Below are 13417 nucleotides of genomic sequence, written 5' to 3' on the forward strand. Positions count from 1 at the left end.
TTTTCAGAATAAAAGCATGGCCTCAAAACAGCTGTGGAGCATGACACACAGGGTGAAACCAAATTAAACTCTTTTTTCTACAGAATAATATCTACCTAACAAGCAATTTCAACTGTTTAGTACAGTGGCCCAGATGTGCACATCTACAAATAAGAAAGCACAACAGAAGATTCAGAAAACACAACAATGACACAATTCGCATAATCACAACAAGAAACCTAAATTGCAAAATTGAAAGACAAATCACAAAACACGACAACAAATAAGAGAGTTTTCCACAATAACAAATAAGAAAACACAACAATTTATAATTTCTAACAGAAAAGGAAGGTACCTGCTATTGACAAAGCTTGTTGCTGATTGGATGAAGGCACAGTTCTGGTGTTTTGTTGTTGAGATGTGCACTTTAGGGCCACCGTAGTTTTGAGATGTAATATGGATTTTGTCTTATTTTGGGAAATTTAACAATATTTTGGTAGAGGCTTCAAAATAAGGCCACTGGGTTTTCTGCCTCCTCCCTGCACTGTATATTATTTGTTATTTTTCTGTGTATTTTTAAAAATTTGTGCTAAATAAATGTATGCTAATCTAATTGTGGATTTCCATTTAATTGGTGAATATTATCTGTGTCTGTGCTGAAGTAGAACAGAACTTTTATTAAAGTAATCTTGGGTTGCTTGTTAATTAATTACAAAATTGCTGCCTGTCACACGAACGCGGTGAACTAGTTTGATGTTGGATATTCGCTCTGCATCCACATCAAGCTTTTGAAATGACACAAACCAATGTTACTATAAATACCTATGTGATGACTTACCAATCTAAGAAAAAAAATCGATGTCATGTAGCAAGCCTTTTTTGATTGCTAAATTCTAATTAATTTACAGACTGCATTTTATTGAGCTTCCATGTCATGTGACCCAGTGACTCTAAATCTATCCCAATATGTATTTACTACACTGGATAATTAGAACAAACCTATGCCGAAAATCTATCAATATGTATTTACTACACTGGATAATTAGAACAAACCTCTTTGTATTAGATTTTAGTCCTTCCTCTAATTGATATTAATATTTTATGGAAAAATAATGTTTTTTCCCCAATCCCTTCCATGTCATGTGACCCAGTGAATCTATATCAAAGCTTAAATTGTGTTATTACACTTGGCATTTAGGATATACCTCTTCATATTGCATTTCAGTCCTTCTTCTGTTTTATATTAATATTTATTATTAAAATTCAGAAGTTTGTTTTCAATAGTTTCAATGTCATGTGGCCCAGTGACCCCAAAGCAATGCCAACTTGTTTGACTACTTTTGAAAAATAGAACAAAGCTCTTTATATTGGATTGAAGTGCTTCTTCTGTTTTTATATTAATATTTTTATGGGGAAATAATTTAATACATTTAAATAGCTTCCATGTCATGTGACCCAGTAACCACGCTAATGACGCTAAACATGCGCAGCGACACCTGCTGGCGGCGGGAATTTGCACCATCATCATGCTAACATTAGACAAGTTGATGCTAAGCTAACAGAGGAACTTCTTCTTTGAGTTGGACGCGATTCCTCCATTAACCAGTTTGTAAAAATGATTCGCAGCAGCACGGAGGAGGTGACAACCGGCGGTGACGCCTCAGACAGCGGACAGACCTGGGCGGCGTCCCCGGTGGACAGAGGCGGACTGAACGAAGCCACCTCACACGGTCCCCGCTCCACCTCCTCCACCTCCTCCGGCTCATCCCGTCAGAGTTTAGATGGAGGCTGCTCGAGCTCCGGCCTCAGAGCCACACTCCCTCCAACCGGCCCAGGTAAACTGATGGAGGAGTTAGCAGGTAGCTATCATTAGCATGAAACCGTCTCCTGGAGGGATGGAGCCAGAAAGATACCACGATATGTGAACAATTCAGTGTCAGGATAAAGACATTTTTCTGTGTTTTGACTTAATTCATTTTCTATATTCATAATTGTTTAAATAACTGGGAAAATTCCAGATTCACAACAAGAAATGGATGGACTCCAGACCAAATGTTGAGAATTGAGACTCTCGAACTACATCAATCTTTCTTTCTTGTTAATTCATTAAATATCATAAAATATCCCATTATAATTTTTTTTAAGTTTAAGGACTAATGTTTGCTCCTGAATGAAGGTTGTGGTTTGAAACCCTCCTTCATTTTTCAGAGAATGAGAAACACATTTAATAAACAGCAAAACATTTGACAAATCTGATGAAGACCAATATGTGTTATACCTCCTCTCTGTGTTTATACAATGTATAAACAATATATCCATATATATATATAGGACTTTTATATTGCTATTGATGACATTTATAGATATTGTTTTACTGCCCACCCCTATTATATACTGTAATTGTGTAAGAGTTCTCTAATAAACAATTAAATTTCAGGTATCCATCCATCCATTATCTATACCACTTATCTTTTGAGGGTCACATGGGGGGTGGAGCTAATCCCAGCTGCTGACCTTGGGCGAGAGGCTAAAATAAAACTGTTTCTTTCAACGGGGACACGTTTGTTAGACTGTCGGACTTGTCTCTGGTCAGCGCACTGCAGTTGTAATTAATGACAAATGCCCTCTCCTTGTATTTCCTGGCAACATAGGTCAGTTTCATCATGGCGTCACGGTGGGGAGGATAAATCCATCAGTGGTTGCAACCACTTCGGACAGCTCCTCCTTCCGCAGCCATGTAGGAACACCCAGACTGAGAAGGACCCCTGGGGCCGCAGGCACACATCCTGCACAGACACCACTTACTGATCACACTGGTACTTCTTAAATTATTTGTAGAGTAAGGTGAATAATCAGCTGAAGCAGAGTTTCTCATTGAGTTTTCTCTCCTTTTTCACACAGCAACAAGTTGCTCCTCTGCGACAACACCCTCTGCTGCCTCTGTGATTGTAGCAGTGGTTGAAGGGCGTGGTTTGGCCAGGGGAGAGATCGGCATGGCCAGTCTCAACTTGAAATGTCCAGAGCTCGTACTTTGTCAGTTTGCAGACACTGGGACGTATGCCAAGGTAACCCATTCATTATATTATACAATAAACTTCTATATTACATTATCCCTCAGCACTTAGCACAGGAAATTCCTGTCACAGTCATGTATTCCTCTTTTTTTAAGGTCATAACCAAGATTCACATCCTGGTGCCTCTGGAGATACTGATGCCAGACACGGCGAGTGAGAAGGGAAAAGGGACCAAGCTGTTCAAACTCATCACTGAGAACTTTCCGGTACCAAACCCGAATAGCTGTTATCAGTAAAAGACCATTCGTCAAACAAATACCCATCTAATGTCCTTTCATCCACTCACTTACTCATTCTTACATCGAATTACTGTTACCTGGTTAAAGTGTATCCCATCTGTTGACATAGTGTGTCTTTGGTGTGAGGTAATATCTTCACGTCTCATTCATGTTCTGTCAGTGTGTTGCTTTCACTGCGATCCAAAGGAAGTATTTCAATGAGAGAAAAGGACTGGAGTACATTCAGCAGCTGTGCGCTCCAGAATTTGGCACCGTCCTCATGGAAGTGCAAGCTAAGTACGCCACTGTTGACAGTAATCCGTATAAATACTGTGGCACTATACAGTTTTTTACCGTCTTGCGTCATGATATTTTCCCAGATATTATTGCCTGGCAGCTGCAGCTGCTTTGCTGAAATACTTAGAGTTCATCCAGAACTCTGTCTATGCTGCCAAGTCTCTTAAAGTGAGCTTTAAAGGGAGTGAGCAGACAACCATGATAGACTCAGCCTCTGCCACTAACTTGGAGCTGGTGGTCAATAACAGAGACCACAGGTAAGATGAAAAGTAATGGCAGGGCCGTGAGAGAGTTGTACTTATATGTAGTGTCTGTGTAATGACAGATACATTCAGTCTGCCTCTGTTGTGGCTTCTCTGGATACAGGAGCGAACATTCTCTTTTAGGAGTGCTTAACCACACAAAAACCCCTGGTGGTGCTAGAAGATTACGCTCCAACATTCTGGAGCCTCTGGTCGATGTGGACACCATTAACATACGACTGGACGCTGTGCATGAGCTGCTACAGGACGAGGATCTCTTCTTCGGCCTGAAAAATGGTCGGGAACAAGCACAAACAGTTTTCAATCACATATTAAATATTGTTATGTGAGCGCAAGACAAGGGATTTGAATATCTGTTCTTTTACCCCCTCAAGCCATCGGTCATTTCCTTGACATTGACCAGCTGCTCTCGGTTCTCGTCCAAATCCCAAAGCAGGAAACAGTACGTACCGCACTTCAATTAGTCATGAGTGCAGAGGACGGTTACATTGCAGTGGAATGTCCTCACGTGTATGAGTGAATTCATGTACTTTAAAATGCTGAACTAGCTAAAAGGCACAAATTCAGCACACTTCAAATATTGTTCTGTCTTTTTCTTTTTGCGCACTTCACAGTATCAAATCAATTTTTCTGCAGGTTCAGGTTGCTGAAGCAAAGATCACACATGTCATTCAGCTGAAACACACATTGGATCTGGTGCCAAGGTTAAGGGTCTGTACATGTTGGTGTATGACATCAGTTCAAAATCATCCTACTGTCATTTATATAATCCTGAAAAAAACTGTTTACTCTTCCTTTCACTGTTACTTAGTTATAATAGAAATGCTAACTCCTCTCAGATGGTGTTGAAGAACTGCAACACAGCTCTACTTAAAGCCTACAGCACCTCACTGGAAGACACCAGGTACTGAACCTTCTGCCTGTGAAGTAAAGTAACTACTTGGAAACTGTCCACACATGACTTTCACTGTGTGTCTCTGTTTGTGTCCACCTCAGGTTTGACTTGATCCTAGAGCAGATCAAGACAGTGATTAATGACGACACGACCTACCTGAAGGGGAGTCTGAACATGCGCACTCAGAAGTGTTACGCCGTGCGCCCCAATGTCAACGAGTTCCTCGACATTGCCCGCAGAGCCTACACCGAGATAGTGGACGACATTGCCGGTGTTTGTTCTGGCTGTTAGGCAGATATAGTTGTCCTTTACAGTGATTGTAAAAAGTATTCATACATCAAAAGGTCCATTAAATATCATAGTGTTCCCCAGGGCTAGTGAACCAAATGGGGGAGAAATACGGCTTTCCAATGCGAACCAGCTTCAGCACAGCTCGAGGATTCTTCATCCAGATGAAGCTTGAAGGTGTGGTTCTGCCTGGAGGGAATCTGCCGCCAGAGTTCATCAAGGTACGGTCCAGCACAGACACACAAGGAGACCACAGACTAACAGATTCACAAAGAAAACTGAACAGCAGCTTTGAACGAAGGAAGCAAAATTTCCCCTACAGCGGTCATAGTCTTTGAATCATAGAATGAAGAGTGTTTCATCACTTGTCACCTCAGGTTTCCAAGCTCAAGAACAACTACGGCTTCACCACTGCAGACCTGATGAAGATGAACGACCGCTGCGATGAGGCCCTGAGGGAGATCTTTCATATTTCTTATGTGTGAGGAGATCATGATCCTGTGACTCACAAACACGCACAGTAATGTACCGAACACGTTTCACTGTACTGTATGTTCAATGACTAACAAATGGATTTGTACAGAGGCTGTCCTCGACTGCACAATTTCTTAGCTGCGTAATCACAGTATTTCTTTGAATAATTGATTAGCCGGGTTAGTCTGATAAATTATTTGTGCGGTATTATTTCCCCCCATAGATTGATGTGATTATGCAGAGGTCTTAAAATGTGGAGCCTATTAATTCTCAAAGTATATTTGAAAGTTATTCGGTTGCCAGAGATGTGACGACCATATCACACAAAATTATTCTCTGCAAAGAACACAAAAATAATCTCTTAGTTGAAAAAGCCCAAAATAATCAATTATCAGCTCATTCATTAAAGATTGGTAAATTCTCTTTCTGTTAAGTTTTCATCTTGTCAAACCTGTCTAGATCGATTTGTATACTCCTCTTTTTGTCCACCAGAGGGTGCTCTATGTTTGCCCTAATCTCTCCTGTGCTTTTCTCCTGCTCTCACCTCTCTCCATGCAGGGTGATATGTCAACTGCTGAGCACCGTCCACGAGCACATCCACTGTCTGTACAAGCTCTCTGATGCTGTCTCCATGCTGGACATGCTGCTGTCTCTGGCTAACGCATGCACCATCTCAGACTATGGTAAAGACCAAGCTTTGTTTCTGTCCATCAACAAGTCAGTCAAACTGTGAAATGAACCTTGAGGTGTGATCTGTTGACTGAGGGAGTACTGTGTGCACATCAGGCAGCACCCGGCCAACGTCACACATGACAGCCAGAAAGGTCTCCGCAGCGCTGGCCACTCCGCTGGTTTCTTTTTTTGTGTGTGTGGGTTGTGGGCAGCACCAGCCCGATCAGCCACGTGGGTGGGGGAGCGCTGGCCCTCAGCTGTCTGAAAGCGTCTCTCCATAGACACGTGCTGACTGCCTGCCCCCTTCCATCGCTGCCAGCTTGTACTCAGATCACCCTCATTACATAAGTGTGCACTAGTGCGCCGACAACTCTTCCTAGCAGAGGAGCTAGCTGCATTTAAACACTGCACACTCGTCTGTCAGAAATCAGTTATTATACTGTGAAATCAGATATATATGAAATCAGATACTGTAATTTGGTATGTATTGTACCCAGAAAAATAGTCCCAGTATATAGCTATATAGGTTTGCTTTTTTTTTATCACATAAACAAAGAACGAATAAATCAAGTTATTTTTCGATTGATTTGTGTGTTTTTTCCTGCTGTGTCTGCCAGTGCGTCCAGAGTTCACAGACACTCTGGCAATAAAGCAGGGTCGTCACCCCATACTGGAGCGAATGGCTGGACAGCAGCCTGTATCGAACAATAGCTACATCTCCGAGGGCAGCAACTTTGTCATCATCACTGGACCCAACATGAGTGGCAAGTCCACCTACCTCAAACAGGTGGCGCTGTGTCAGATCATGGCTCAAATAGGTCAGCAGCAAACCTTTCAGCATCATGTTTACTTTTAGCTTTTTGACTAAATCTCCTTTCATCATTGTTCCAGGATCTTTCGTTCCGGCTGACTACGCCTCTTTTCGTGTTGCTGATCAGATCTTTACCAGAATTGGTGTCGACGATGATTTTGAAACTAACTCTTCCACCTTCATGTTGGAAATGAAAGAAGTATGTTTCTTTCTTTCATTACATTTATATATATATATATAAGAAAACATAAAATTATCATTGACTGTACAATTCCTCCCCAAAGATCTCTTACATCATCCACAATGCAAGTGACAGGTCCCTGATCATCATAGATGAGCTGGGACGTGGTACCGGTGCTGAAGAGGGCATTGGCCTCTGTCACTCAGTGTGTGAGTTCCTCCTCGGTCTCAAGGTAAAGTATCTGCCATTGTTATCATGTAGTCACTCCTCTTTCTAGGATAAAAAAAACGGAGAATTTAGACGCCTGCTGTTTGAATCAATCATTTAACGTGTCATTATCTGATGTGGAACACCTCTTAGGTCAACAGTAAAGCAGAAATACAAGACTAGTGCACGTTGCCCTGTGTTTTAATCTCCAAGGCGTGTGCTGTTTGCAGGCGTTCACCCTGTTTGCTACACACTTTCTTGAGCTGTGTCAACTGGAGTCTCTTTACCCAAACGTGGAGAACCAGCACATGGAGGTTCAGCACACGCGCAGTGTTGACACTGACGATGAGAGTGTGGTGTACACGTATCTGCTGAGTCGAGGATGCTCCGAGGAGAGGCACTATGGTACAGAGTTGTTGAAATCAAAGTGCGATTCTGTTGAAATTGGTTATTAAAAAGTTATCTTTGCTTTTCTAGGTCTGAGAGCAGCAGAAATGACTGCCCTCCCTTCAAGTTTAATCCAAGAGGCAAAGATAATAGCCTCTAATGTCAGCCAGCAGCTCTTGGTATGTTTCACAAATATCACACTTTATCTTTCTACCACTTTAATTTAATAGAAACCAGTCTTTGGCCTCTGGTGACAGATGGCACTCGTTTTATTTGTCCCATAAATAATCCTGGTTAATATCAGAGAAGTGCTGGACAAGACCCTAGGTGTGTCATTAATCTTTCAGGCCAAACATCATAGTGATCCAGAAACACAGAGGCAGAGAGCTGTGTACCACCTGGCCACTCGCCTCCTGCAGGCTGCCAGGAACTCCAGACTGGACCCAGACAGCCTGCGGATGTATCTGAAAGGCCTGAGGAAGCAGTATGAGGCAGAGCTGCAGGCCGCAGGGCAGCCAGAGTCAATGGACACAGAGGAGGAGTGACTGACTCAGCTCTACAGAGGGGAGGGACGGGGAATCAGCATCAGTGTCTGATGATCATCACAGGGCATTTATTTATATTGGCTGGATTTGACATTAAAATAGATTTATTTGAAAGCCAGTGGTTTTCTGTTGTCATTATTACAATTCTAACAAATGTAGTAATAGGAAAAGAAATGTATCTTTTATTATTTGCATAAATTTGCTATTTTGTGTATATCTGTCTTTTTGTATAGTATATTTTTTCAACAACTTGTGCAGCATCGCATGCGGTTAGCTAACACACTGTCACTGGTGTGTATGGAAAGAGGGGGACGAGAGAATATCTGCTTCTTACATAAAAGACAAATCAATGTTCAGGTTTCTTCAACAAGCTCCTTTAGCCAGGGAGAAATGTACATTACCAGTTATTGTCCTGGGTGTGTTTGTGTTTTTCATTAAACGAGCTAGTCAAGCAAATGTTTTCAAATCAATTAATCAATTGAATATTTTTTCAAGTAGTGCCTTAATCTAACAATTATTTTTCAGTTTCTTATTTGAAAAAAAATTCTGATTAGTGGATTAATTCTTTGTTATCCAAGCAATCAAAAACCATAACTTCCACAGTTAATGTTTTAATCGGGTTAAATGCCTGAAAAAGTTATGGGCCGTTATTTCGAGATCTTGAATCAGCATATATGTGGGTACCTGGGACTGCACAACTGCTATATTAAACTGCAGTACTGAGCTGTACCTAATAAATTGGTAACAAAGTGTATATTCTGTGTATGTCTGAAGTGTAGCTTTCACTGTATGAAGAGATAAAACACACTTTGTTTAGCAGAGTTTCCAGACTGACTGAAAATCTGTTTGATTAGACCGTTAACACAGACCGAGTTTGAGCGGAGCCGTGTATTGTGCGTTCTGGTTTGATATAAAGCCTATGGTAACATCACTAGCCTCTGTTTCTTCTTTGTTTGTTTTATTGGCGGGTGGCAACCAACGTCAAGGGGAATTACCGCCACCTACTGTTTAAATCATGATGTTTCACAAATATTTACATAAAAACATTAAAGCCAATAACAAATGTGTCTTTGATCTAATTTGACATTAAAGGGATGATGATGAATTTTAGTCATAAGCACACAAAACTTCATCATTTCAGTCACATTAACCTATTGTCAGGAGCACTGGGCGAAAATCTTGCATAATTTCAGACATTTAACACTGTTTTTAAAGATTTTGACTTCTTACCCAAACAGACCTTCCCTGGATCAACCCTCTGGTAAGTAGATTATTTTCCACTTGTTGAATTAAGCAGATTAAGTATGTTATTACAATTATTAGAAAGTATGCTGTTACAATTTGAGCTTGGAATAAGAGGTTGGGAAAAGATATTTGTATGTGTCATTAGTAGTTTTATCTTCATATATCTTACCTAGTATATAGTGTGGGCTCATTTTTAATTGCGTACAATAAATATATACATATATTCATAGGAGTAGTATTAATGATCGAAATAAGCAATATTTATTGGTCTGTAATGTATCTTTGATTGAAGCAGTAGTTTTAGTATTGGTGGATTTTCAAGATTAAAATGACTGAGCTTGATGAACCTTCTGTAAACCTTTCTGCTACATCCATGGGAACTGGCTGTGTGAGAGCATATGTGGCTTTGTGTCTAAATCTATTCTTTCCTATTCTCCTGACAGGTGTGAGAAATCAGCAGGAGAGTTATTCTGTCACAATGCCTCGAAAGAAGTTTCAAATCACCATGGGAGAGCTGATCTCCTCCCCCACTACACATTACGAGGCACAGAAATTCCTGGGCTGTGGCACCTATGGACTTGTCATCCAATGCAGGGATGTGACAACCAATGAAACGGTGGCTTTAAAAATGTTCAAAAGGATGAAAGACGTTAAGAATGCGAAGGAAGAGGAGGACATCCTTAGAGCCTTGAAGGAGCTCCACTCAGAGTGGTTCAACATCGTCAGATTGATCGGCTCATTCACCTACGAGAGACATTATTGTCTTGTGTTTGAGCACCTGGATATGGATCTGCAGAAATTCATGGAGATCAACCCGGGTCAACACCTTCAGCTGAAGCAGATCCGCCCCATTCTGCAGCAGGTTTGTTTTTTAAACTGAAGTTCTTACACTGACTGCTTTGTAGGGTGAAGGCCGAACTAAAATGTGTCTGTTACAGTATTTTATTTAAATAATGATAATAACAAAGTTAAGTTAAATAATGTCCTTAAAGACTAGAGATGGTGACTTGTGGTGGATACATGGACACCTTCAGTTCTTCCAATCATCAAATTTAGTGTGTACAATCACTAGTGCTATGTATGTTGGTCTATCTCCAAACTATCTTATTAACCTGTTCCTATAGTCGACTGTACAACTTTGGAATATCTGACTAATACTCAGTTGTTTTGTTTTTTGCTGCCATCAATGAATATATGTTGTGGATGAAATGAACTCTGTACTTCATGATTGTTATCATGTTATTCATGATTTCAGCTGGCTACATCCTTGGACTTTCTGAAAAGCGCAGGTTTCATCCATTCAGATTTGAAGCCAGAAAACATTTTGATGGTGGATCCTGTCAGGCAGCCACTGAAAGTTAAACTCATTGACTTTGGCTTAGCCTGCAACAATCCTGGGGAACAGACAGGACACACCCTCCAGACCTTGTGGTACAGGTATGTAACTGACAGCACAGCTGTATACCTGGGACAGCTGTGTTTGCTGTAATAAATTAAACAACACCTGTAGTAATATATTTGTGTTTCTCGTCTTCTTCTAAGATCTCCTGAGATTCTGCAAGGTGTTCCTTTCAACGAGGCCATCGACGTATGGTCTCTAGGCTGCATTGCTGCCGAGCTGTTTATGGGCAGACCACTGTTCCCTGCCCTGGATGAGACCAGTTTGGTCAGTATCACCTGACTGCACTGCAAACACAACAAACAGGCCCATTTCTGCCGTGATATATATATATATATTTATTTATTTATTTTTAATCGTTACACACTTGATTAGAATAGGGAGAGAGTTTCCAGTAGAAGATCACTAATTTCTACTATTTTATTAATGAGACAAACTAGAGACACTTCATCCATATGTCTCAGTAATATAAGTGCACCTGATGTACCTGATGAACATTGATGAGTTTGCAAACTTGAAGTAAACTGACTCTCCTGTCAGTGTTTTCTCCACAGAGGAGGCAAATTGTGTTCACAAAGCCACTGCATGAGAGAGACTTCACTCCATACTGGTTCTGGCCAAAATACTGGATGGAAAGCAGATTTATGGTAAGAAATTAGTTTACCAGCACTTAGCTGTGTCTATAGCTCACTATTATAGTGTCTTTCCTTCGGTCTGTGTTTCTTTTCCCTTTGTCATCCACTGCCTTTGGAGCAAACTATCTCAATGAAACAATTCTTCATTTCAGTCAATAGTTTCAATTCTCGTTTGTGATCAACAGCCTGGATGAATTCATAATGGCACAACATATCTTTTGAAAAACATTTGGTTTCATAATCCAAACACGAGGACATGTAACAAACAATGTTTTTTTCTCATCTTGTTAAAGGCGATTCATCAGTCCTGGGGAGAAGACGTCCAAGCTGAATACTTTGACCTGGAGTGCTTTATCGATCTACTGGCACAGATGCTGATGACGAATCAGTCTGAAAGAATTCACCCCAGACGAATTCTCCAGCATCCATTCATCACGATGAGCCACCTTAAGGGTCCGTTCAAAAACAGCCTCTAGTAAGTGTGTGCTTAGACGGTCTGTATACATCTGTGCTGATAGATATAGGTATAAAAAAGTATATGGGATAAAAGGAGATTAAGGTGTTTGGCTCAGCAGCTTAATTTGTCTTCCAGTATGAAATCGTCTGAGGGTCTGATGGACATCTGCCAGAATCAGAGCTCTGACGATGGAGCACATGTAGACCACATGGTCCAGCGAATGTCCCTGAATGAGGACTCCTCCAGCAGCACTGCTGGCCCAGCCATGGAGGGCAGCCCTGCTGGGATGAGAGACGAGAACCATTCCTTCTTGCAGAACTCCATCATCACTCGGGGGAAAAAAAGAAAACTGAATGCAAAACTGAAAGAGTGGCAACAGGTGGGTGTTTGAAATATCTCCCCGTCTTGATCATTTTATATTGTAGAAGAATAATTGAACATTTTGGTAAATATTCTCTATTTTTGCCCAGATTTCACTGGGAAGAATGATAAAACTCTCATTAACTGTAGAGCTGCCACCAAGTGCATTTTACAATGTGCATTTTTGTCAAATGTCAAACCGCTGCTTTGAGATCAAGAGTTAAACATTTTTTTTATCCACTTCACAGACCAGTTAACTCCAATCCCAGATAAGAGGGCCCAAGTGGGCAAACAGGTCCACTACAGTCCCAGAGGAAGAGAAAGAGGGACGATCCCACATCCGATGGCAACCCCTCAAAAAAAAAGAGAAACATGAGCCTAAAAAAAGAGCTGACTGACTGTGTCAGAGGCAACAACCATTTAGAAGCTGCCACCTCCAACTCAACCCAGGTGCATTCCCTTAAGAGGAGGAGGAGGGACAAAGAGGAGCTGCCAGTGTTGGACAAAACCTGCCCAGGAAAGAGAAGGAAATAGGCTGAAACGGCAGTTTAAACAAGTCTTCTGACAAACTAAAGAGTGGAGTGAGGAAACCAAGTCAAGAACTCAATTTGCGTTATATCTGCTCTTTTTACTTGATGTATTATTGTTTTTGTATGACATATATTATTATCAACTTTTTCCAAACTGTTTGATGGAGAATTAAAACATGTGAAGTAAATAATTTCTCTGAAAAGTCATGATTAAACTTAGGACCTGTCTTAATTATAAAGGAAGCACGAATGCCAAAGCGTTTCCAGATTAGGTATCCAGGTGTTCCTGACATTAACAATGATATGAAGTCACCAGGACTTTTTGTAAATGGTTTTGTATTTATATAGCGCTTTTCTAGTCTCGATGACCACTCAAAGTGCTTTACAGTACAGTTTGCCATTCACCCATTGACACACACATTCATACAGTGCATCTATTAGCAGCACTTTTTTTTTTCTATGAGGGGCAATTCGGGGTTCAGCATCTTGCCCAAAGACAC

General features: G+C 40.9%; 1 protein-coding gene across 1 annotated transcript; it reads left to right on the forward strand.

Moving 5' to 3' along the window:
• Positions 1 to 1507: 1507 nt before the first annotated feature.
• On the forward strand, positions 1508 to 9222 carry msh4 (mutS homolog 4). The gene is made up of 20 exons (XM_035168890.2): positions 1508 to 1814; positions 2631 to 2795; positions 2881 to 3044; positions 3149 to 3259; positions 3453 to 3568; positions 3652 to 3825; positions 3935 to 4107; positions 4206 to 4273; positions 4468 to 4542; positions 4671 to 4735; positions 4828 to 4997; positions 5099 to 5235; positions 5392 to 5495; positions 6047 to 6171; positions 6778 to 6978; positions 7052 to 7170; positions 7256 to 7384; positions 7590 to 7764; positions 7837 to 7925; positions 8094 to 9222. Exons 1-20 carry the CDS (start codon positions 1595 to 1597, stop codon positions 8289 to 8291), a joined length of 2778 nt encoding a protein of 925 aa, XP_035024781.1. The 5' UTR covers positions 1508 to 1594; the 3' UTR covers positions 8292 to 9222.
• Positions 9223 to 13417: the final 4195 nt, after the last annotated feature.

This window comes from Hippoglossus stenolepis, chromosome 10 (assembly GCF_022539355.2).
Source record: "Hippoglossus stenolepis isolate QCI-W04-F060 chromosome 10, HSTE1.2, whole genome shotgun sequence".
Classification (NCBI taxonomy): Eukaryota; Metazoa; Chordata; class Actinopteri; order Pleuronectiformes; family Pleuronectidae; genus Hippoglossus; species Hippoglossus stenolepis.